Raw genomic sequence first — 24880 nt, 5'->3', positions numbered from 1 at the left:
AGAACTGGTGAGATTTTTTTACGCGTTTTTTTTTTTTAATTTTGAACTGAGTTTTTTTACGCGGTACGTATTCCCCGCGTAAAAACCTGACTGTACCATGAAAACGTGAAAAAACTTTTATTTCTGCAAATTTGATGTACTGATGTACTGAAAACTACAATTTATTATCTTTCAATGACGAAATAATGAAACGAATCTAATTATTTTTTATGCACTAATACGAGTTACGACATTCGGAGTTCCACTACATCGATTTTATATGTAGTATGTAATATTTCTTTTAATAATAAAACATTGAATTCTCTTATGGAGGTATACCCTTCCATTTTGTATACGCCCCATGTCAGTTAGTAGAATCAATGAAACTTGTATCAAAATATTGAAAATGGTCGACCTTTTCTCTCACGGTATGTAAACCCTCAACATAAAAGGATGTTAATTTTTTTAGACAAGTGATTTAATCTTTCATCTGATGAGATTTCTCCTCGCCGTTTGATTTTTGTAACGACTATACCTGTAGTCTGACTAATATCTAGCTATGTATACATATATCAGCAGCTCTTTCCCTAGTGTAAGCTTGGGCACGGCAAACGTGCACGCTTACATCCCCGTTCAGTTCGGTTTCAGGCGGGTTCCAGTGCGCGCGCGACATTTTCCAAGCACTCTTCCTGTGCCGATGTGTATTATACTGTTCAAATATATTTAGCTAGCTAACTAGAAGCTTGCCACCCCGTGGGGAACAGAGTGTGGTGCTGTTGCTGATCTCATCTCGCGCGAGTTTGCTATCTCTAAATTGACGGGTATCGGATAGTGCGGCATTGTGTCGAACCGCGGCTCACTTTTTCACCAGTTACGGTGCCGGAGTTTTGATACAAAAATACCTGTGGTTCGATTTTCCTGATAGTGACAACAATAGTGCAATTGAGGTAATGTTCTATTTTTGGGATGAGGGAAAACTGTGCTTTAATAAGGCACATTCCGGGAAAGATTCGCTTTAAAGTGTTTGATAGGGATAGTTCTAACCAACCGATGAGCTGCAAGAGGAATAAAAGCGGAAAACTACGCATTTCTTTCATACTGAAAAGTAATTCATCTTATGAGATGATATCCTGAAAAATAGCATCACCTGCGAAAATGGAGATGACAAAGACGGAGATGAGTATCCTCAAATGTGAAGATCAATAATTGTTCATGCGCATTCAAAGCTTTTCCAAGGGGGAGCAGTGCTGATGAGATTGCTGTTGTTGTCGCTCCCCCATTCCAGAGCAGAGTATAGCGATATGTTGACCAAACTGACCACGGATTAGCGAACGCCATAAAGTCAAGCTCGATTCAGTTCTATAATGACGAGGGTATGCTAAGCGAAAGTGATTTGTATACTTTTCGACGGACGTCGTCACGCAATGTGCAATGGCGTGTTACACCAATAGTCAGCCTAATATGGTTTAAGGATCACAGACCACCCCGGACAAACACCACCCACCCACCGATTGTGCATTTAGATGTAGGTAGGTGGACATCGTCAAAGAGGGTGTGTTCTTTTACGCGGAGTCTCGACCTCGTTTTTGCGCCTTCTTCTGATACATCCTTTTATGGGCCATTCATAAACCACGTAGACTTTTTGAGGGGATGGGAAGATTCTAACCAAAATATACGGTCCATACAAATTTTTAAAATTGACTACAAATAAAAGTCTAGATAGTAGCATATCACATGCACAGTCCCTTACAATTGACGTGCTTTAAGTTCCGTTGCTCTTGATTTTCCTTTAGATAAAGCATGTGCGACATTATGGTGATATGGGTTAAAACACGCGAAACGGAAAGTGATTTGAAGTTATGTGGACTGTGAAGGTATAGAAAATAGAAGAAAAACTTAGTGGTACATGAGTCATTCGTCTATAGGATGTGAATCAAGAAAACGAGTGTTCTGCATTACAGTGAGAATCCTGCGAATGTGAATGTGTTGGTAAACACTTTCAGTTTCTTTGTCAGAATCCTGCCTCAAAATATGCGTCATATTCTAATGCGTGATGAGTCATACAATTATATTTCTAGATTCGTCGCATCCTTGAATGTATGTATTGATTAAAACACTCCTAAGTCAGCTAGGGCCTTCAGCATTCAGATATTACATACAAATCTCTTTCAAATAAAAATAATCAACGAGTCATGGATTATACAAACACATGGACAACCCCTTCAACTTTACAGTAGCTGGGCAAGCAGTGGAGAAGGCTTGGGAGAAGGTCGAAAACTTTCAATATCTTGGCAGCCAGATGGCGGTATTGAGATCGACATAGTAACACGGATCAAGAATGCTAGGACAAAATTTGAATTTTCAATTTCAACGTGAGATCTGTGCTGTTGTAAGCCAGCAAAACGTGAAATTCTTCAATAAGGTTCCACAAGATCTCTTTCTGGGAATTCTCCAGCAGATCCTTCTGTCATCTTTTCAGGAGTTCCGTTGAGATCCCTTTAGCATCATCTAGAAGATCCTTTTGAGATTTCGGAAAGAACCACGGAAGAATTATAAAAAAAAAATCCAGGAGTAAAACCAGGTAAAACTTCTCCATGGAAAGAACTCCTACAGGAAACAAAGAAGGAACTTCCGGATGAATCCCAAAAACAATATAAAAAAAACAAAAAAGAGCAACTGAGGAAATTCAGAAGTAAAGCAAAGTATAATTTATTGTGACGCTCTCTAAATGATCAAAATCATCATCCTCTATTAATGATGAAAATTTCAACGATTTTCTTGTAACGAGTGAAAAATTATTTCAGATTGAAGACAAGAGAAGGAAAAAAATCGCAAACACGTTGAAAATTTAGGTACGACAATCGCGAAAAATGTTAATATCTCCAAAACCATTATATGTGATGTGCTCAGATGTTGTTAACCATGCCATGAGGAAGTGCCACCGGAAGATTGAAGTTTGTGTTCATGGATAAATCTGCTTGGAATTCCAAGATTCGACAGGAAGTTCCGAGCTCTGGGCCTCGTTTTCTCACTGCACGATAATGACATCAATTGTGTACAAGGGTGATAGCCTCAAGAATCGCGTGCTGCTTTTATGGATTGCTGAGGTAATTTGGCGTCGATTTCACTAACAAAAGTTTCTTCTACGATACATAGTTTTTGAGATATATTTTTTAAAGTTTGGGGTGTTTTACAAATAGTCGACTATGATTTTTTTGAATTCCATATATGATCATATATCCACTACCTCTGGCACTGGTGAAATTTTCATTGAAATCGGAGAACCTTAGGCCCAAACCTGTTTGGTAATAAAAAAAAAAAGGGATCGGGGGGAAAGCATTCAAATGAGCAAGTATAAGGCTACTCAAGAAAACCATATCTATAATTATATAGATGATGTAAACAAAAAAGGGCATTGAGACTCAAAAATCATACTAAATTACACCAAGCAGCTAGCTAAATAATCAGAAAACTACTTTAACCCTTTGAAGCCAGATTTTTTCCAAGCGTTATTGTGGAACTTTTTCTACGTTTTTCTGTAGTTTTGGTGGTCAACAGCATAAAAACGGCAGACTATTATGCAGAATATTTTTCATCCAAACTTTTCTTGAGTTTACGAGAACTTCTTTCATTATACAAAGCTAAAATGTTTAATCTATCATGTCCAGTAAGTTCGGGATGTCCTATGTCGTCCAAACGGTTCTTGAGTTTAGTTCCTAAAGTCTGCGGGTGTAACGGTAACTTCTTCCATTATACAAAGCTACGATTTGTAATCTATCATATTCAGTAAGTCTTCTGAAAGTATAAGATCAGTCGGTACATCCTAGATCATCCAAACTGTTCTTGAGTTTAGATCCTAAAGTATACGGGTGTAGCGATGACTTCTTTCATTATACAAAGCTACGATTTGTAATCTATCATGTTCAGTATGTAAGTCTACTGAAAGTTCAATAGACAGTATCAGATCAGTCGGGATATCCTACGTCTTCCAAACCGTTCTTGAGTTTAGATCCTAAAGTCTACGGGTGTAACGGTAACTTCTTTCATTATACAAAGCTACGATTTGTAATATATCATGCCCAGTTAGTCTTCTGAAGGTACAATAGACAGTATACGATCAATCGGGATATCCTAGGTAATCCAAACTGTTCTTCAGTTTAGATCCTAAAGTCTGCGGGTGTAACGGTAACATCTTTCATTAAAAGCAACGATTTGTAATCTATCATGTGCAGTAAGTCGTCTGAAAGTTACAGTGGTTGTTTTTATTAACAAAGCATCAAAACAAAAGCCCATGATATACCAAAAAATATATAACAACGCTTATTATTTTTTTTTCTAACTACTTTGGTAAGTACAGTGGATTATGTAAAACTGCTTAACGTAACGGCAAAAGCTATTATCATAAGTATAGACCTGAAGCTATGGTCTCTGGAGTAGTGTTGTTTATCTGGAATATCTCAGAACTATCTTGAAATGACTCATGATATGGCAGGGGGGTTACAGATTTCAGTTTAAAGTTCATTGTGAGAATAACTACTGTTACTATCAAAAGCTAAACTTCAGAATTATTCTATTAGGATTTATTCATAATATAGTTCAGAATAGTCAGTTAGAATTATTATAAATATTATTATAATACAATATAAATTTAATTAAAATTATCAAATTAGGATTATTACATCATAATATAGTAAACTTCAGGTTGGTCCAGTTACCGCGATTAATTATGAAACGTTACTAAGCATGTCAGATATAGCTGATGTTACGAGTGTAGACCTGAAGTTTTGAACTCAAAAATAGTTTGACTGACCTGGAACATTCTCATAGTGTCTCTAAATGACATTTGAGATTTCACGAGCTTCACGGATCTCAGCAGATTATGCTATGCTATGCTATTATTTATGGTGAAAACACATAAAGTTTTTCTTGTAGATTTGAAGGACTTCATTATAGAACAGTTTGGACGAACCTGAATGTCCCAAAGGTTAATAGTAAGCTAGTACAGGGGATACTCAAAATAACTGGGACAGGTAAAATTTTCACTTTTCAAAAAATGTTCAACTCGCTGTAACTTAACGAAAAAGCCATCAAATATTCTCAAATTTTTACTGTAAGTTCATCAACTAGTTGTGTATCAGTGGTCAAAATTTGAAAAAAATCAGGCCATTCTACACGAAGTTATAAAGATTCTAGAAAAAGGTATAATTATTCGAGAGCCAACTTTAAGCTGTTATATCTCCGGATTCAATGAACCGAATGCAATGAAATTTTGATCATTTATGACTAATATAATGAACTTTGAAAAACAGTTAGCTTAATTTGAAATTATTAATAAGAAAAAACGTTATTGTGATTTCATTTATTCCATGTGTTTTTTAGTAAATTTATCTATTCTTCATATGCATCCCATTACTTTTTCAATTTAATGAAGGCTATTTGGTTGCTTTCCTTTGAAACATAAATATATTCAATTCAATTAGAGGAAATTCAAATGAACTATAATTACTATCTCGAATTTTGAAACGATGATGAAGTTTTGGATAAATTGGTGTTATATTAGAAAAATAATATAATCTAAATAATTTTCTTCCGTGTGAAGAATTTTAGGTTTAGTCAAATGTTTTTAATAGTTCATTATATAAGTCATAAATGATCAAAATTTCATTGCATTCGGATCATTGAATCCGGAGATATAACAGCACAAAATTGGCTATCGGATAGTTATACCTTTTTCTAGAACCTTTATTTCTTTGTGTAGATTGGTCCGATCTTTTCCAAATTTTGTCCACTGATACACAACTAGTTGATTAACTTACAGTGAAAATTTGAGAATATTTGATGCCCTTTTCGAAAAGTTACAGCGAGTTGAACATTTTTTGAAAAGTGAAAATTTTGCCTGTCCCAGTTATTTTGAGTATCCCCTGTAGACTTCACGAATAAATATGCAACATTACTTAGTATAACAGATATACCTGTTGTTACGAGTGTAGACCTGAAGTCCTGAACTCCAATGTAGTTTGGTTGACCTGGAATATCCCAATAGTGTCTATAAATTACATTTGAGATTTCAAGAGCTTCGCGGATCCCTGCAGATTATGCAATACTATTAATTGTGGCAAAAACACAAAAAGTTAATCTTGTAAATTTGAAGGACTTCATTACAGAACAGTTTAGGCGACCCTGAATGTCCCAAAGGTTTATAATAAGCTAGTAGACTTCAGATTGCTCCAGTAACTGTGGTTGATTATGCAGTGTTACTCAGTATTACAGATATGGATACTATTACGAGTGTAGACTTTAAGTCCTGAACTGCAAGGTATTTTGCTATACTATACTATTTTTTGTGGCGAAAATACATCAAATTATTCTTGTAGATTTGAAGGACTTCACTATAAGACAGTTTGGAACATCTAGAATATCCCAGAATATAAAACACTTTTTTGATATTCTTGGCGAAGGCTAAATGAATAGCTATAAAAGTTACTCACATCCAAGTTGTGCTTTTAGAACAACCGGTATGTCAATTATGTCGTTTTCCAAATTTCATAGTGTTCAGGATGTTCTAGGTTATGAATGAAGTCTCAAATACAAATATTCCCATTTTTCCCTAATAGAGGACTCAATTTGTAACAACTTTGTCAAAGACAGTAGTCTGTTTCAACGAATGGGTGAATTTATGCAGCCATTTCTATGTTGGGGTCATAAATTACCCCTCCAGCTCCAAAGGGTATTGAGGTTAAATAGGTTACTTAGATAAATATACGACAGTCTTCTTCTGCTTCTTCTTCTTCGTTTGCAGCGAGTTGAACGAGCCTTGCCGAGTTGAATAAATACGACGAGTGCTGAAAAAATCGAGTTTTGCAACGAGTTGCATACAAAATTTTTTTGTAATTGCAAAAAATAAATACCCAATCAGTAAAATTTATTAAATAATCTTTTCTTGCTACACGGACATGTGTCAAGAACAACCACGTGCCACCATTCATGCGTGGTACTTTTGTTCTATCAGGTAGGCTATGATAGGGTAGGTGTCAGAAGTTTGAAAACTCCCGTCGTCATCATACTGCAGCATGGGCAATAGGCCGTCCCTTATTTTGCAAAAATTGGAAATGTTATAAGTTCGTTAGTGGCAAATGATCGTTTCAGCTAAAAAATGATCGTGTCAAAATTTGAAGTCCGTATCTCAAGGCTAAGTGGTCCCTCAAGGGGCCTAAAGTTGTCAAAAATTGTATGGAACCAAAAAAACATGAATTTTTTTTCAATGAAAAAATATGCTATTCTACTAAAACCGGTGATTTTAGGACCCGAAAGGGCCAAAAATGTGCTTAGAATTGCGATATCTCTACTCGTTTTTGAGTTATTGAACAAAATAGGGTAGGTTTCCTTCGGAATCTAAAAAAATAGTCAAAAATGCTGATTTTTCGGTTGTTTTTTGTCAATATCTCGGAAACGAATAGAGATATCGCAAAACTAAGCACATTTTTGGCCCTTCAGGGTCCTGAAATCACCGGTTTTAGTAGAATAGCTTATTTTTTCGTCGAAAAAAAATTCATGATTTTTTGGCCCCATACAATTTTTGACAACTTTAGGCCCCTTGAGCGACCACTTAGCCTCTAGATACGGACTTCAAATTTTGACACGATCATTTTATAGCTGAAACGATCATTTGCCACTAACGAACTTATAACATTTCCAATTTTTGCAAAATAAGGGACGGCCTAATGGGCAAGTACTTTCAGCTGCTGTTTCTATGCCTGATCTGCTGCAGTCCTAAACACAACCTGAGAAGACCTAATTCGGACTCGAGCTGCTCGGAGGCAGCAGCTGTGTCTACGATAGCCGCGAAAGTTATTGAAAAGTGGGTTCTGGCAAAGGTGCCACAAAGTGCTACTTTTCAGCACTCTTAAGGACAAACGTCTTGAAATCCCATTTCAATATTGCATCAAACTTCAGACGCACAAATCTCAAGAAGCAAGCTTCAAACAACAATGTATTTCATTATTCTGTTCTTGCTCACTTGTAATTAGCTTAAAATAAAAGCCTCAGGTGCACTTGTTTTGTTTACGAAGAGATTTGTGCCCTCGAAATCGTGAGTAGATGCCAAAGTCGGCCATTGTGGCGGCCATTTTGGGATTCTAACAAGCCTGTCCTTAAAAGTGCCGGCACTTTTTTTAGTGTAGAAAAGTAGGCCGTTTTATCATTGTAACCGCGAGTGAAAAGTAGGGGAAAACGCAACGCAATTACAAAAATGTCATTTACGAGCTTTTTGGTGGAAAAAGTGCTAAGTTGCCAATACCACCACTATTAGTACTACCTCCACTAATGGAGCTAGCGCTTAAAATAGCTCTGTATTCGATAGGATTAGAATGGAAACACTATGCTGAAGATGGATTCCGTTGCCCTCAATTTCAGGGACAAAGTTCTAGAAATCTGAAAATAATCATGGTGGATCAGAAAAAGGTGCTCATTCGTATAAAATTTGAAAATCGATGATGTTTTCAAAATTGAAAACTTAATTTTACGATAAAATCCATCCAAAAGTATTGAAATGCTTCAATAATTCTGGGATTCAATTCAATTGACATATTACAATTGAATCACAGAAGTCCGAAATTTTTATAGATTTTACTAGGTTTTTTTCCAAAACTTCTGCGAACTCCGTGGAAAATTCTACAAAATATCTAGGCTCAGTGTACAAGTTATGGCTATAGTACCTCAAATTGGCTATAGTTGATTTTCAACCTATAACGATGAAAAACAACCTGAAATATTGTGTGAATACAAGATCACACTCACAAAAGATGATTGCAATCATTCAAACTTCACAATTTGTTAACATTGTTATAGAAATAAATCATTTTACTTATAATTTCGGCTTCCTTGCACCCTATTTCGCCATAGTGTACCAGTTATGGCTAATCCCATGAGGAATGCATGCAAATAGTGCGAAGTGGAACCGAAATAAGAAAATGTGTCCATAACTGGTACAGGGTTCCTATCATTGGCACACGCCGTAATAAATACTAAAAGTAGTTTTGGCTCAGTTTGTTTATTTTTCCTGTAAAGTATGGAAACTACACAATCATTTGACATATTGGAAACATTTGTCGGTTTTCTTCTTATTTTTGCAGAAATAGTTTTCCTTAGGTAGTGCGATAACTGGTACAGGCACCCAACATACAATAATTTAAGGGCCAATAAACAAGAATATTCAGTAGGCGCTTGGTGGAATCATTTAGAAGTTCCTCGGCGAAGATTTCCCCCAGTATTTCCGGTAAAAATATAATATTCAATTGTAGAATTAAAAAAAAAATCAATTGTGAAAATATTGATAAACAATCAAAAAACAATTGATTTACAACTATTTTTTTTTCTCGTCAATTTCGAAATAGTTGGCCAATTTCCAGTAACTTTTGTTCAAGCACATTTTTCGGAAACATTTCCTTAACATTGAAATAGTCGTTTGAAGTCGTGGGAAGGAAAGGATTAATGTTTATGATCATTTAGCACCACCTCGCAACTTCATCCTTTCATTCAAATTTAAAGCTATCGTATAGATATCATTCAACTCCATTCATTCCGATTGCTGCTACTAGTCATCATATATCATATGGCGCGCGCGTAATGTCTAAATTTGTTTGCTTTGTTTTGAACTTCAGCATTTTGGATGCCCCTCTTTATAATTCCGGCTATGATGTAATGTGCGCCGGCTTAACTGAAAATAAATAGGTGTGTCTGAAATCCAAGCAATTTATAATATCGTATGACGCACCCCAACATAGCTGGTTGATTCCTTTGAAGGTCGCTTGGCTGCTTATCTCTCAGTAAAATTTCAAGATCTTTAATTAGTGCTGTTAATTGACAAAGTGTCGAATCTCACCCATGCTGACAGTCATAAACTGAGCGAACTCGTTTAAAGTATCGTTACAGCCATATCGATTCCCCGTATCTGGTGTGCTATAGATGCACTAACATAAGGGGGAATTGAGTTTGGATTTTCTAACACATGCTTGCTAAATTTTCTCACATGTGTGAGTTTTCAATTGAAGATGAAGAAATACTCGAATTTTCACCACTATCTGATATCGAGTTATTTTAAAAATTGCTTCAACGCTTGCTCAGGACACTTACCTTTTCATTGAGACCAAGAAACACAACATTTTCACAATATTTCACTGCAAAACTGCTATTTTATAAATTGTGCGCTATCTTTTCCAAATTCCCCCCCAACGCACACCAGCTCGCACCATTTCACTAGCACTATCTTACCAGGAACAGTCTCACTTTTCAATTGTCTCTCGAAACGTAATTGCTTCCATAATCGAAGTGTAAAATGTTTCACCGGCTTCACAAATGGAATAATATTCACTACATCACGAAAAAGTCCGCGGCGATAGCCACACAATCGCGAAAACTGCACAAAATCGTTTTTCACTTTCCAACCGGCGCGGTATTTACTTCCATGTAGTGCACATACATGGTGTGGCTTTCCTTGATTTGCTGTTTCTTTTGTTCTCCCATTGCCTATGCGTGCATATTTCTTGCGTCACATGCACAGCGTAATAAACAAGTTGAAGATGGGAAAGAGACAAATGAAATGCACTAACGAACCTGCCTCATCTGTACATCCGCGTGCAGGAGTATTTGTTTACTCTCTGTTGAGTCAGTTGGCGCTTTCACCAATACATGCAAATTGTGAGTTGAACCATAAAGCTATGGAATCGATGCTCGCTACACTAAACGTTCTCAACCTTCGGGGTACCTCCCACAGACGATTTGTTTTCCTGGCATTACGTCTCAAATGGGTTATCTGAACATGAAAGTCCCCTTAAGGTAATCGGATGGTGTTCTAAACAACTGCTGATGGAACTTTCTCAAAATTAATTTGTATCTGCAAAAGCATTCTTTCAGACTCATCACAATTTTTTTATAACGATTAGGAACCACTGAATACGTACATACAAGCAGGAAACATATCATCGATGCCTTGCGCGGAGCATGCAGTTGATGCCGGGCCACGAGAGCGGGGACGGCTGTGTAAATTATGAACAAATTTACACTGGTCGCACTCTACTTTTGTAATAAATTAGTCCCACTGGGCAAGATTGCATCGAAAACGAAATGGTTGAGATCCGTTTTTGGGATCGATTCACGTGCGTGCACCTTAGCTTCTCACCTGATTCATTAAATATGGAATGCAGGTTGATGTTCCCACGTGGAACGCATTTCTTTACATGGATGTTGTCATTAACATAAATAACTGTCGAATGTCGAAGCTTGGCAGTGATTGTGTAGTATCCCCCCTTCAACTTTCAATAACCGTCGCTCGTATATTTTTATTACTTTGCAATGTTGATAAGGAAGGCGTCATTCGTTGTTTGTCTAGAAGCATTTGGGTTCCACCAAAAATTTCGTTTTTTATCAGTTGGCTTTCTATGTCGCTTGGGGATCGCAAACCGCATCATCAAGCGCTGTAGCTCGCGCGAGAGTTTAGCAATCGGCTTCAAATTAACACTCGTTGGAGAAATAAGTCAAATAGAATATATTTATGTATGATCTCATATTTGAGCAGCCGAGTGTGGTGACGATCATATTGACAGTAGAATAAGCGCTAAAAATTCAAGTTCAGCTCACGTACTTCTCGTAAAACAACTCGTTGAGCATCGATACTCTGGTGTGATATCACATTTCGGATAGAACCCGATCTCTCTTTTCTTTGAAAAAATGTACTCTCATGTGGCTGTTCATCGGTTGGTCATCATACTAACAATTCGCTCAATACGTCATAGCATAATAATTTATCCATTTATTTTTAGGTCCATCATAATGGCCGACGATAAGCAGAATGGTTCAGACATGGTTGACAAAGCTGCTGTGGAAGTAGCTCAAATGGCCTTGGAATCCAACGAAGATGTCGCTAAGCCAGCTACTGCGCCCAAGGAAGCGGCCCACGAAGACGCTGGAAGCAAAGGGGCCACCAAGAAGGAGGAGAATGGTACACCAAAAGCCGCACCCGTTTCGACTGCTGCATTTAAAGAGCAATTCAAAGCATTTTCAAAGTTTGGAGACACCAAGTCCGATGGCAAGCACTTGACCCTTTCGCAGAGTGATAAGTGGATGAAGCAGGCCAAGGTAAGTGCGATGTGGTGCAGTGTGCAATCCATCATTTTGAAATGATTGTTTAGCTATCTTATCACACACATCAACAGAATTGTTTTGTTTTTTTTTTTACTTTAAGATAAAATTTGACGACTGGCGTTTCCCACATATTTCATTCAAGATTCAGCATATTGTCTTATTTACTTGATTGGTATTTGATGGGCTACAACCTGTAGCGGTGAGTCTATGCCAAATAAAGAAATTACCTCCACTGGTCTCGGTTACAGCCAATCCTTCAGTCGTCCTTATCGTTTAGAGTCCTAAGTCCTCCTCAATTTTAAAAGACAAACGTGTGCGTGTCCTACCACGAAACCAACCGCACCTTCCTGTTGCTGAATATAGTTTTAGATTATCGTTCCTCCAGCATACGAGCTACGTGCCTAGTCCATGAAGCCTGCCGTGTTTTATTCGCTTCGCTGAATCGGTATCTTTATATACTTGGTGCAATTCGTAGTTCATACGACGTCGCCCATATAGCCGAGGCGGTAAACGCACGGGTATTCAGCATGACCATGCTGAGGGTAACGGGTTCGATTCCCGGTCGGTCCAGGATCAAAGTAAAGGAAATTTCCTTGATTTCCTTGGGCATAGAGTATCTTCGTGCCTGCCACACGATATACACATGCAAAATGGTCATTGGCAGAGGAAGATCTCAGTTAATAACTATGGAAGTGCTCGTAAAACACTAAGCTGAGAAGCAGGCTTTGTCTCAGTGAGGACGTTACGCCAAGAAGAAGAAGAAGAAGAAGAAGAAGAAGAAGAAGAAAAAGAAGAAGAAGAAGAAGAAGAAGAAGAAGAAGAAGAAGAAGAACGACGTCGCCAGATGCCATCCTCCAGTTTACCGTCGAGTATTGTTCGCAGCTTTTTACGTTCGAAGACTTCAAAGGCTATCCGTACGACGCATTAAAATCAATAAACAGATGATGGGTATGCAAGTTGAACTCCCGAAATTTATCAAGAATCGGGTGAATCCGTCGGTGATCGGCCTTCACAAAAACCCGACTAATATTCGCCTACGAAGGACTTAGCAATTGACCTCAGCCTGTTAATGAGAATTCTGGACAACATTTTGTACGCTGAATTGAGAAGTTTTAGATCTCTGTAATTCACGCACTGCAGTCGATGCCCTTTCTTGTATGGAGCGCAAATAAGACCAGAAAGTTCTTCATCTTCCCATATAATACGGTGCATGCTTGAGAAGCTTGGCTGCCTTGACCTTGTCTAGTATTGGAGAATCTACAGCCTGTCCGTTGTCGTCGATATGAATTCTGTATGTCGCTCTTCTATTCCCACCGTTCAACAATTGTTCGAAGTGCTCCCTCCTCCTGGTAGCCACCATTGTATTGTCTGCCAGCAAATTTCCATCACGGTCGTTCCTTATGACGGCATGGGCGTAGCCAGAGGGGGGCAGGGGGTGGAGGGCGTCACCCCCCCCCCCCCCCCCCCTGGCCGCCAGATTAATTTTTAATATTGAGCCAACTCAAATATTATCAATAATTCAGAGTTCCGGAGAAAAATATCTCAAAAAATGTAATATTTTAATAATATTAAAATTATTCACAATTATCAAACCTTTTTTACTCGAGAACCACAGGAAATTTCGCCAAATATTTCTCCTATAGAGAACCACTTCAATCTTATCAAAGATTTTTCGCCAAATAAAAAGCTTGGTTGAATGGCCAAACTTTGTGATTTTTATTCATGGAATATATAAACAGCATGACCGGTTCCGGTAGGGAAAATAAAGGATTTTGTAGAACCATATGCTGCTATAGAGTGCAGCTATGTGCTACTGCAACACGAATTTTCACTAGTATTCAATTCAAACAAACGTCATGCTAAGAGCAAAATATCTGAGATTTCCTTACAAATGTTTCAGGGATTCTTTCAGAAATTCCACAAGGGACTTCTTCAGAGGTTTCTCCTTCGTGAATTCTTCCATGGGCATCTTGCAGGGTTCCGATAGGGCTTATGTCAGGGGTTGTTCCAAGAAATGCATCAAGAATTCCTCCCACGATTCCTTCAGATTTTTTTATAGATACTTCTGTAAGGATGCATTCGACGAATTCCTCCAGGATTTTTTCCAAAGTTTTCTTCAGTGATTCCATCATAGGTTGCTCCAGAGAATTTTTTAAGAGTTCCTCTATGGGTTACACCAAACATTCTTCCGAGAATTTATCCTGCGATATCTACCCGAACGATTCCCCCAGGAACGCTTTTCAAGGAGTTCCTCTTGAATTTCTTTTAGGAATTTATCCAGTACTTCTTCCAGCGACTGTTTAGAGATTCCTTTAGGAATGCCTTTAGGAATTGCTTCCGGGATTCTTCCTGGAATTTTTTCAGGAGCTCCTGCAGGGATTTCTTCAGGAACTGCTACAGGGATCCCTCAAGGATTTCCTCCAATAACTCTTCCTGAAATTCCTCCAGGATTTCTCCAAGGATTCCATCTGCAATTTCCTCAGGAATTCTTCCTGGGATCCCTACAGGAATTTCTTCTGTGATTCCTTCAGGAATCATTCCAGGGATTCCTCTGGGAATTGATGCAGGGATTTCTCTTAACAATCATCCAGGCACGCTATGTTTGAACTAACATATTATAAAAATTGAATGTACATCGGGTTTCTTTCCATACTATATCAGAATTCATGCTATATTATCATATGCGGAAATTTTGAAAATATTTCATCGGGGAAATTTTGATTGTTTCATCTTTTTAGTTATTTTTCATACAAATTCGCATGAAATTCTCATTTTCGGTCAATTTTCACCGACAGAATATTTTGAAACCTTCTGCAAATAAAAATATAGCTTGAATACTGATGATTGATGGAAAGAAACCCGATGTACATTCAATTTTTATATTATGCTGGTTCAAACATAGCGTGCCAGGTATTCCTTCAGAAATGCCTCTAGAGATTCCTCCAGAAACTGCTCTAGTAATTCTTCTAGAGATCCAGGGCTTCCGTTAATCCTGCACGCCTAGGGAAATGGATATACTACAGGAATTCCTCCACGGATTCCTCCAAGATTTTCTGCAGGGATTAACTCGGGAATTTCTTCTGTGATTCTTCCTGGAACAACTTATTTTAAAAAATTCTACAAAGATTCTCCCAGGAACTCTTCATAAGATTCCTTTAGGAATTCCTCCTTGTATTATTTAAAAAACTTTTACAGGAAATAATTCAGTACTTCCTCCAGGAATTGTTTTGGAATTTCCTTAGGAATTCCTCTTGAAATTGCTTCCGGGGTTCCTTCTGGAATTTCGTCAGGTACTCTTCTGGGATTCCTCCAGAATTTCTTCAATAATTCCATTTGCGATTTCTTCAGGAATTATTCCTGTTATTCCTGTTCGAAGTTCTTAAGAGATTCATCCACGAATTTCTTCAGGAGTTCCTCTAGATATTTCATTTCATCTAAAAATTTCTCCAGGAATTGCCTCTAGGATATTCTCCAGGCATCCCTCCAAGAATTTTCCTCAATGCATTCCTTCCTCCAGGCATTCCTCCAGAGATTCCTCTAACAAATGCTTCCGGGATTTCACCGAGAATTCCTACAGAAATTTATCCAGGAAATCTTCGAGGGATTTCTCTAAGGATTGTTTCCAGAGACTCCTACAGGAATTCATTCAAAGATTTCTCCAGGAATTACTTCAGGGAATCCTCCAAGAATTCCACTAGGAATTTTCCTAGGCATTCTTCCAGGAAATTTTCCAGACATTCTTCTAGAGATTCATCCTTGGATTCTTGCAGAGATTTCTCCAGATTTTTTTTTCACCAATTCCTCCATGAATTCCTCCAGATATTCCTCCAGGAATTGCTTCAGGGATTCCTCCAGAAATTCCCCAGGAGTTATTCCAGGAGTTTCTCCTGGGATTGTTTCAGGATTTCTTCCTGGGATTCCTTCAGAAATCCACGCAGGGATTCCTCCAGGATTTCTTCCAGGAATTTCTCCAGGGTCTCCTCGAGGAATTTCTCCTGGTATTCCTCCAGGAATTTCCCCAGGGAATAATCAAGGAATTTTATCATATATTATGTCAGTAATTCATCCAGGGATTTCTCTAGGAAATCATTCAGGGATTCCTTCAATAATACTACAGGATTTTCTCTTGAAATACCTTCTAGATTTTTTTTCAGAAATTCCTCCAAGAATTCTTGTAGATTTACCTCCAGGAATTTCTTCGAGGATTTTTCTAGGGATTTCTCCAAGAATTTCCCCAAGAATTCCCCCAAGGATTTCTCCAGGAATTTCACCAGAAATTTCCCTAGAAATTCCTCCAGCAATTTGTAATGGGATTTTTTTTCAGAAATTTCTCACAGAGTTTCTCTAGAGATTCCCCAAAAATTCATCCAGTAATTGTTGCAAGAATTTCTCCTAAGATTCCTTCAGGAATTTCTTAAAGGATTCCTGCAGCAATTCTCAAAAGAAAACTTCCAGAAATTTCTCCAGGCATTCCTCCAGGATTAAATACAGGAATTTCTCCAGGAAATTCCCCAGGAATTACCCCAAGAATTTCTTCAAGAATTCATCCAGTAATTACTCAAGGAATTGATCTAGGACATCCTTCAGAAATTATGCCAGCAATTCCTCCAGTATTTTTTTTTTTCAGAAAATCTCTGGGATTTTTTCAAGAAGTTCTTCCAGGAAATTTTCCAGGATTACCCTCAGGAATTTTTCAAGGATTCCTCCAGGCATTTTTCCAGCAATTTCTCCTGCTATTCCTACATGAATTGCTCCATGGATTTCTCCACGAATGTCTCCACGAATTTTCCCAGGGATTCCTCCAGGAAATCCTCCAGAAGTTCCTCCAAGGATTCTTCCAGCAAATCCTATAGGGGTTTATTCTGAAATTCTTGCAGGAAATTCTCCAGGAAACACCCTCAGGAATTTTTCAGGGATTCCTCCAGGCATTTTTCCAGGAATTTCTCTAAAGATTCATCCAGGAATTTCTTCACAAATTTCTTCAAGGGTTCCCCCAGGGATTCCTTTAGGGATTCCTTCGAGGATTTCTCAAGGAATTCCTTTAGAAATTCCGCCAGAAATTCCTCCAAGATTTTCTCAAGGGATTTTTTTTAGAAATAGGAAAATAATATGGGTAACTCTCGCTGAGACCGTCCCACTATTTACACCATGTCTTTAAAAATTTTTAAAGTGGTGATTTTCTGAAAGTCCACCTCAAAAAAGTAAGAAAAATGCATTTTGTTAATCAATTTGATGGACCCCCCGTTAGTTAGAGCCACAACCATTTTTGCGGACCCCTCGATTTTAATCAATAGTTGGCTCATTTCAACCGTTATAACTCAAAAGTTTCTCCAAAACCACCTAATAACAAAATGTTGTTGAAAAGAGGAAAGATAGAGCTACTAATTACAATTATAAAAAGTTATGTCGGCCATATTGATTTTGGCCACCATCTTGGATTTTTATACCAAAACTGTTTTTTCACTATGTTGGCAACCACCGATTTTCAAATTTTTTTTCGTCAATTGAAAGCGGAGACATTTTTACACAACATATCAAAAATTTAGAGATGTATCTGTTTCCTATCAAAAGTTATCTGCACTTTTGTTAACCATGACACGTTTTCTTCATACATTTCCATGCGCACCGGCAACGACACCCAACAGCATCAGAGAATACGCCTGCATGTATACACAACGGCACCTGCAGCCAAATTAGGGAAAATTGGAGGTTCGTTCCCATTTCTCAATGATGCGGACATTGCTTTTTAAACTTTTTTGGTGTTTTGAAAAGCTGAAACTTTCAACTTTTCATTAGTGGATTCAGATTTTAAATAAAGCTTCGTAAACACTGTAAATAACGCTGCATTTATGTAAACAACCAGCACCTGGCCCAGTGAGCTAAAGTGTCATGATTTACAAAAGTGCAGATAACTTTTGATAGGAAAAAGATACATCTCTAAATTTTTTATAAGTTGTGTAAAAATGTCTCCGCTTTCGATTGACGAAAAAAATGTGAAAATCGGTGGTTGCCAACATGGTGAAAAAACAGTTTTGGTATAAATATCCAAGATGGCGGCCAAAATCAATATGGCCGACCCAACTTTTTATAACTGTAAATAGTAGCCCTATCTTTCCTCTTTTCAACAACATTTTGTTATTAGGTGGTTTTTGGAGAAACTTTTGAGTTATAACGGGTTAAATGAGCCAACTATTGATCAAAATCGAGGGGTCCGCAAAAATGGTTGTGGCTGCAACTAATGGGGGGTCCATCAAATTGATTAACAAAATGCATTTTTCTTACTTTTTTGAGGTGGACTTTCAGAAAATCACCACTTTCAACATTTTTAAAGACATGGTGTAAATAGTGGGACGGTTTCAGCGAGAGTTACCCTAATATAAATCTTCCGGAATTTCTGTGGAGATTTCTCTAGAAACTTATCCAGTAATTCTTTCAAGAATTCCTCTAAAGATTCTTCCAGGAATTTCATCATGGATTCCTCCAGCGATTCCCACAGAAATACCTCTAGGAATTCCTCCAGACATAGGAATATTCCTCCAGGATTTTATACAGGATCTTATCCAGGAACTCCTCCAGGAATTACCCCAAGACATCCTTCAGAAATTTTGTTAGCAATTCCTCTAGGGATTCCTCCAGCTATTTCTCCAGGAATTTCTCCTGATATTCCATCATAAATTGCTTCAGGAACTCTTCCGCGATTTCTTCAGAAATTTCTCCGGGGATTTTGCCATGGATTCCTCCAGGAAATCCTTTGAAGATTCTTCCAGGAAATCCTCCAGAAGTTCCTCCAAGGATTCTTCCAGGAAATCCTCTAAGAATTTCTTCAGAAATTCTTCCAGAAGGAGAACTTCTTGGAATACCTACAGGAATTTTACAGGGATTCCCCCAGGTGTTTCTCCACAAATTCCTGCAAGGATTCCCCAGGGATTCCTTCAGGAATTCCTTCGAGGATTTCTCCAGGAACTCCTTCAGAAATTCCGCCTCAGGATTTCTCAAGGTGTTTTTTCAGATACAGAAATAGAAATCTCCAAGAATTTCTCTGGAGATTCCTCTAGAAATTCATCCAGTAATTCTTCCAAGAATTCCTCTAGAGATTCCTCCAGCAATTATCACAGGAATTCCTCTAGGAATTCCTTCAGGGAATTATCTAGGATTTTATCCAGGAATTCCTGCAGAAAATACCCCAGGAATTTCTTCAAGAACTCCTCCAGGAAATTCTCCAGGAATTGCTCCTGGACATCCTTCAGAAATTATGCCAGCAATTCAGGAAATCCTTGAGGGATTTCTTCAGAGATTCTTCCAGGAAAATCTCCAGGAATACTTTCAGGAATTTTCAAGGGATTCCTTCAGACATTCCTCCAGGAATTCTTTCAGAGATTTATCAGGAATTGCTTCAGGGGTTCCTGCAGGTAATTCTCCACGAATCCCACTCCCGGCATATTCGCAAAATGCGAGTTCTTCCTTCGGAGGGAAGTAAAGCGTGGGTCCCGAGATGAACTAGCCTAGGGCTAAAATTCTCGTTAATACAGATAAAAAAAAAATTCTTCAGGGATATTCCCAGAGATTCCTCCCGGGAATCATCCAGAAAATCCTCCAAGGGTTCTTCTACGAGATCTTCCTAGAATTTCTCAAGGAATTTTTTCTTCAGCAATTTCTCCAATTTTTCCACGGAATGCTCCAAGAATTCATCTACGAAATTTCTCCAGGAATTTCTTCAGGATTTCCTGTTAGGTCTCATCCAATAATTCTTCCAGGAATTACGTCAGGAATTTGTTTAGAAGTTTCTCCAGGCATTCTCTCAGGAATTGCTTCAGGGATTCCTCCTGGAATTCCTTCAGATTTCTTCAAGAATTCCTTCCTCCAAGATTTTTTTTTTATTTCTCTAAGATTTCCTCTATGAATTCTTCAAGAGATTATATTTTTTTTCCAAAGATTCCTCCCAGAATTCCTCCAGAAATTTCTCCAGAACTTCCTCCATGGACTAATCCAGAAATTTATCTAAAATTTCTTCTAGGATTTTCTCATGAAATCTCTTCAGATATTTATCTAGGTGTTCGTCCCATAATTTATACAGGAATTCCTCCAGGTATACTTTCAGAAGTTCTGCCAGGGATTCCTTCGGGAATTTCTACGGGAATTCCTCCAGGGATTCTATAGGGCTTCCTCCATGCATTCCTATAGAAATTGCTCCAGGGATTTATCCAGGAAGTCTTCCAACGATTCCTCCGGGAATTCCTCAAATTATTTCTTCAGAAATTCCTCTCAGGCTCTCTTCAAAAATTCATTCAGGAGTTCCTTCGGAAATTTTAGAAATCCTTCAATCATCATTTCAGAGATGTACCCAAAAACTTCTCCAGGTTTACCTGATGATTTATTTTTATTTATTTCAAGAATTTCTAGAGGAATTCCTCCAGCGAATAGTATTGGAAGATAATTTAAAAAGGACTCATACAGGAACCAGGAAACTCTAGTCCTAAAAATCCTTAATCTTCCAGAATTTGCTTACCGCTACCAGCACCACCTTGAATCATGTAGATCAGGCGAGTTTTTTTAATGTATTGTTCAAAATACAACACTGCTAAAGGGTTAAATAATGCTTTTAGAATATAATGTTATTATATTCAATTTCATCGTACTGCGCATAGATATAGAAAATAGTAAGTACAAATTTGCTAAGGGTGCTTGCCCCCTCCCCCCTGACCGAAAAGCTGGCTACGCCCTTGTATGACGGGAGAAGGCGCTGTTTTTTCTCCCTCACGCTATTAACAGTTTTGTAGAACATCCGCATATCTTTCTGTTCCATACTCTCTTGCGTCTGAGCAATCACATTTTCCCCATTCGTTTTTCGGCTACGTTTGCTGCCCTATATCACTCCCTGATCTGTCGAGTCTCTGACATTAGCATCTAGCTTCTTGTAAAATTCCCTTTGGTACTCCTTGTCAAACTACCCGCTCCTAGGCCGTCTTCGAGCAGTGCCTCCACGCGGCCGTATACCTCGCTCCATAGATAGATTCCCTACGAGTGTTTAGATTATCGCTCTCGTTGATTTCGCGTATCCGCTCGTCCAGCTTCTGGTGATAGTCAGCTACCATACCGCAAACTGAAAACCGCTGCATGTTGAAACACATAGATCGACGGTTCGTATAAGCCGATACGGGTGATAGCCGAGCTCGGATCTTGCTAACTACAAGATAGTGATCTGGGTCGATGTTGGGATCCTTAAAAGTTCTAACACCAATTACGACCGAGATGTTGTCGGACATCTACCAGCGCATGGTCGATCTTGTTGCAAACATCGCCGTTTGGGTGTGTGCGCTTGCGAATATTCGTCAATTTGAAATGGCTCAAAAATTTCTACCTCATGCTTCCACGGGTCAAGCGATGACAAAGACCGCCAGCTAAGAATTGTGTGCTTAGCTGGTAGTGCACTCTGGGCACCGTTGTCCTTCTGACTTCAGCTAGATTGATGAGGTACGTCTCGAGCGTCCGTTCACCAAGGAGGTGCGGCTTAAACAGTATCTGCTATGGCAACCAGCGGCTAAGTATGAAATGCTCCTCCACCGGAAGCTATACCTAAGGTGGCAGCCCCAACACTGTGGATAGGGAACCATAGACCAACAACCTACTGTTTCCGAAGCCCAAAACCGTTACAGAAACCGAAAATGGAAGATTACGAACTGATTCAACGGCAACACGACTTTTAACCCAGACCCTAGCCCAGACAGAAATTCTGGAGCGAAAGTGGAGGTGGTTCGGCCACATCCGCGCAGGGTGGAAGTGATATCTGCAAGCAAGCGTTAGATTGGAACCCAGCAGGACATCGCAGCAGAGGCAGACCCAGAAGCTCATGGCGGCGCAGCCTCAACAACGAAATCAAGCAAGTCGACAGAAATTTGACATGGCCACAGGTCAAGGCGATGGCTGGCAATCGCTCAGGATGGGGAACTTTCAATTCAACCCTATGCACCACCGTGGGTGCCCAGGACTGACAAGGAATTCTTGCAGAAGTTTTGCATTAAGAAGAAAATATGAAGGAATAAAGTTGAGGTAGCATTTTTTTATTGTCAAAATACCTTCTGCCGAAAATTTTACACATAAGTTTTGTAAAATTTCCGGTTTTGTAAATGTGGTAAATTATGCAACAAAACATGCCGGAGATCCAACGAAAAAATTGGGTATGCATTATTAACTAAAAAACACAAGTTCTGTTTACATCCAGGAATTTCTTCAAAAAGTACGAGAGACCTACTAGACTGAAGCCTGTATCCGCAATAATCGGGACACAGAGATACAGCTGCAACTCTGCAATAGATACGTTAAAATTGGCCTAACAACATCTTAAGATGTGTTCATTTCACCTACAAAATTTCATGTGAATCGGCGCAGTACTTTTTGTTGTAGCAATGAAAGAGTATAATGTGCGCCACTGAATTTTGTACAGCCTCTAGTTTTGCTATTCAGCGCTGTAACTTTTGAATTTGGCAAAGAAAATGGCTGAAATTTTGAACACAAACCTCTTAAACTACATTTATTGTGTAGACAAAATTTCAAAAAAATCGCTGCACTTTCAACAATTTTATAGTCGAAACATGTATTGGAACTGAACGAGATTTTAGCCCCTCAGACAGCAATTAGTCAGCACCCTTTATTGTTTCGAAAGTACTATACCAATAATCATCAAATTTTGCAGGCATAGTAAACACATAATTACCTACCTTCTGTGAAAATTTCATGACTATTGGCAGAGAAATTCAAAAGTTATGAAGAGGCACACATCGCACATGAAAAACACGAAAAATTTTCACTAACACTCACCCATATCAATACCAGCAGCTTTCGAACCAATTCATCAAAGTTCATAAAATTTTGCAAGAAAGTGTCTCTTTATCATAACTGCTAACAAAATTTCATAATTATCATCACAGAACTTTGAACTGTAGCGTAAAAGAACCATCTGTCATGCGAATCAAAATTGGTCAAGATTGTACAAAATGCTTAAAACCACGTCTGTTTGTTTTTGATCCACAGTTAAAAGTAATGCATCGATTTTCATAAAATTTGACACAAATAATAAACATACACCAAATAGTTCTCAGTTGACTATTTGGCCAATTTTACTGATTCATTGCAGAGCTACAGCCGTACTTCTGTGTCCCGATTATTGCGGATACAGGCTTTATCTCAGAAACTATCTCAGCTAGAGACAAGATACTCAGCCACATGTTATTCGCCGTTTTATCGAATAGTCTCAACAATTTCTCAAAATTATAGGGAAATGCTCTATAAAGTTTGTTAGAGTTTTTATCAGACATTTGTGTAGGCTATTGTATTCGGCCAGAAGTTCATTCATTTCATCCAATGTCGGACGTAATAATTCTAAAGGCTTTATACTTGAAAAAAAAAAAACCATTCGATATTGTACAATTTTACAAACTTTAATAATATTTTTTTGTTATTCCTCGGATTAATGGTGTTTATTTACTTGCTCTCGTTTCTTAATACAGGTCATTGACAAGAAAATAACTACAACTGATACTGGAATTCACTTCAAGAAACTAAAGTCAATGAAGCTATCCTTTGCGGAATACAACACATTCCTGGAAGATTTAGCTAAAACCAAGAAGGTTGAGCTGGATGAAATCAAGAGCAAAATGGCCAACTGTGGAGCTCCAGGAATCCACAACGCTACGGTAAATACTAACTTATTTCATTTCTCAAAATTCCAAGAATCAACCGATATTTATCCAATTCCAGCCCGGAAAGGCAGCCGAAACGGTGGCGCGGCTGACAGATACATCGAAATACACCGGATCGCACAAGCAGCGGTTTGACGAGACCGGCAAGGGAAAGGGAATCGCCGGTCGAAAAGATCTTCCGGACAGTTCGGGATACGTATCTGGATACACTCATAAGAACACCTACGATAAGACACACTAGACAAAAAATCGCGTACCTTGTGAAATTGCCCTTCCATTTTCTCGACATGTAATCATAATCCCATGATGATAATATTCGATTAATCAAAAAAAAACGAGAAATAAGTTTCCATAGTCTTCGAAAGATAATGAATTAAGTAAGCTTTAAAAAAAATGGTTTAGTTTAACACATGACGATTGTTTCATGATTTCCTTGTTGATGTTTGATTTGATATACAATATACATAGCCTTTCGGTTTGATTTCTCATTCGGTCTAAGATAAGTTATTCTAGTCCTGTTAGTTTTATAAAGTGACATTGAAATGAATGAAGTTTTGTTAATGACATCAAGCGTTGCATTAGCTCTATAGTTCACCCACATAGTCATTGTTTCTCGTACCTAATGCAGTTCATAATGAATGGATACAATCCAAAATATATTTAAAAACCCAGATAAAATATAACATATTTGTATTTTCCGCTGATGATATTCACGAATGAATAAATTTGGTAAACACACTACTGGACTTCTAATTGATTATTTGATTGATGACATTTATCAACCCATTGAGCTTCATTGCCAGTGCATCCATTAGTGCAAGACTTTTCCGCGAAGAATCTTTTACAGGATGACATTTTAGAAATTTTCGTTAAAAATGTGAGGAATAGATATACACCAAAGTTGTTCTTGTATTCCTTGAATAGCTTGTTTCATGGATATGTCTTACTTATCAGAGAAACTGTCATTGGAGAAGTGTACACGAAAAGGATTAAGGTACCCCGGGGCAAGTGAGAATCGGGGGCAAGTGAGACCTATAGCTAGTATTTTTATTATTATTTATTTTTAA

General features: G+C 38.2%; 1 protein-coding gene across 2 annotated transcripts; it reads left to right on the top strand.

The window, feature by feature from the left end:
- The first annotated feature begins 609 nt into the window (after positions 1 to 609).
- On the top strand, positions 610 to 24554 carry LOC109424156 (tubulin polymerization-promoting protein homolog). Of its 2 annotated transcripts, none has more exons than XM_029866153.2 (4): positions 610 to 926; positions 11796 to 12111; positions 23622 to 23807; positions 23872 to 24554. In XM_029866153.2, the coding sequence occupies exons 2-4, from the start codon at positions 11806 to 11808 to the stop codon at positions 24052 to 24054; spliced, it is 675 nt and encodes a 224-aa protein (XP_029722013.1). In that variant the 5' UTR covers positions 610 to 926; positions 11796 to 11805; the 3' UTR covers positions 24055 to 24554. The 2 variants fall into 2 exon arrangements, with proteins under 2 accessions (XP_029722013.1, XP_029722012.1); XM_029866152.2 differs by lacking the exon at positions 610 to 926 and adding an exon at positions 11419 to 11729.
- Positions 24555 to 24880: the final 326 nt, after the last annotated feature.

This window comes from Aedes albopictus, unplaced genomic scaffold (assembly GCF_035046485.1).
Source record: "Aedes albopictus strain Foshan unplaced genomic scaffold, AalbF5 HiC_scaffold_144, whole genome shotgun sequence".
NCBI lineage: Eukaryota > Metazoa > Arthropoda > Insecta > Diptera > Culicidae > Aedes > Aedes albopictus.
This window is presented reverse-complemented; position numbering and strand designations above follow the sequence as displayed.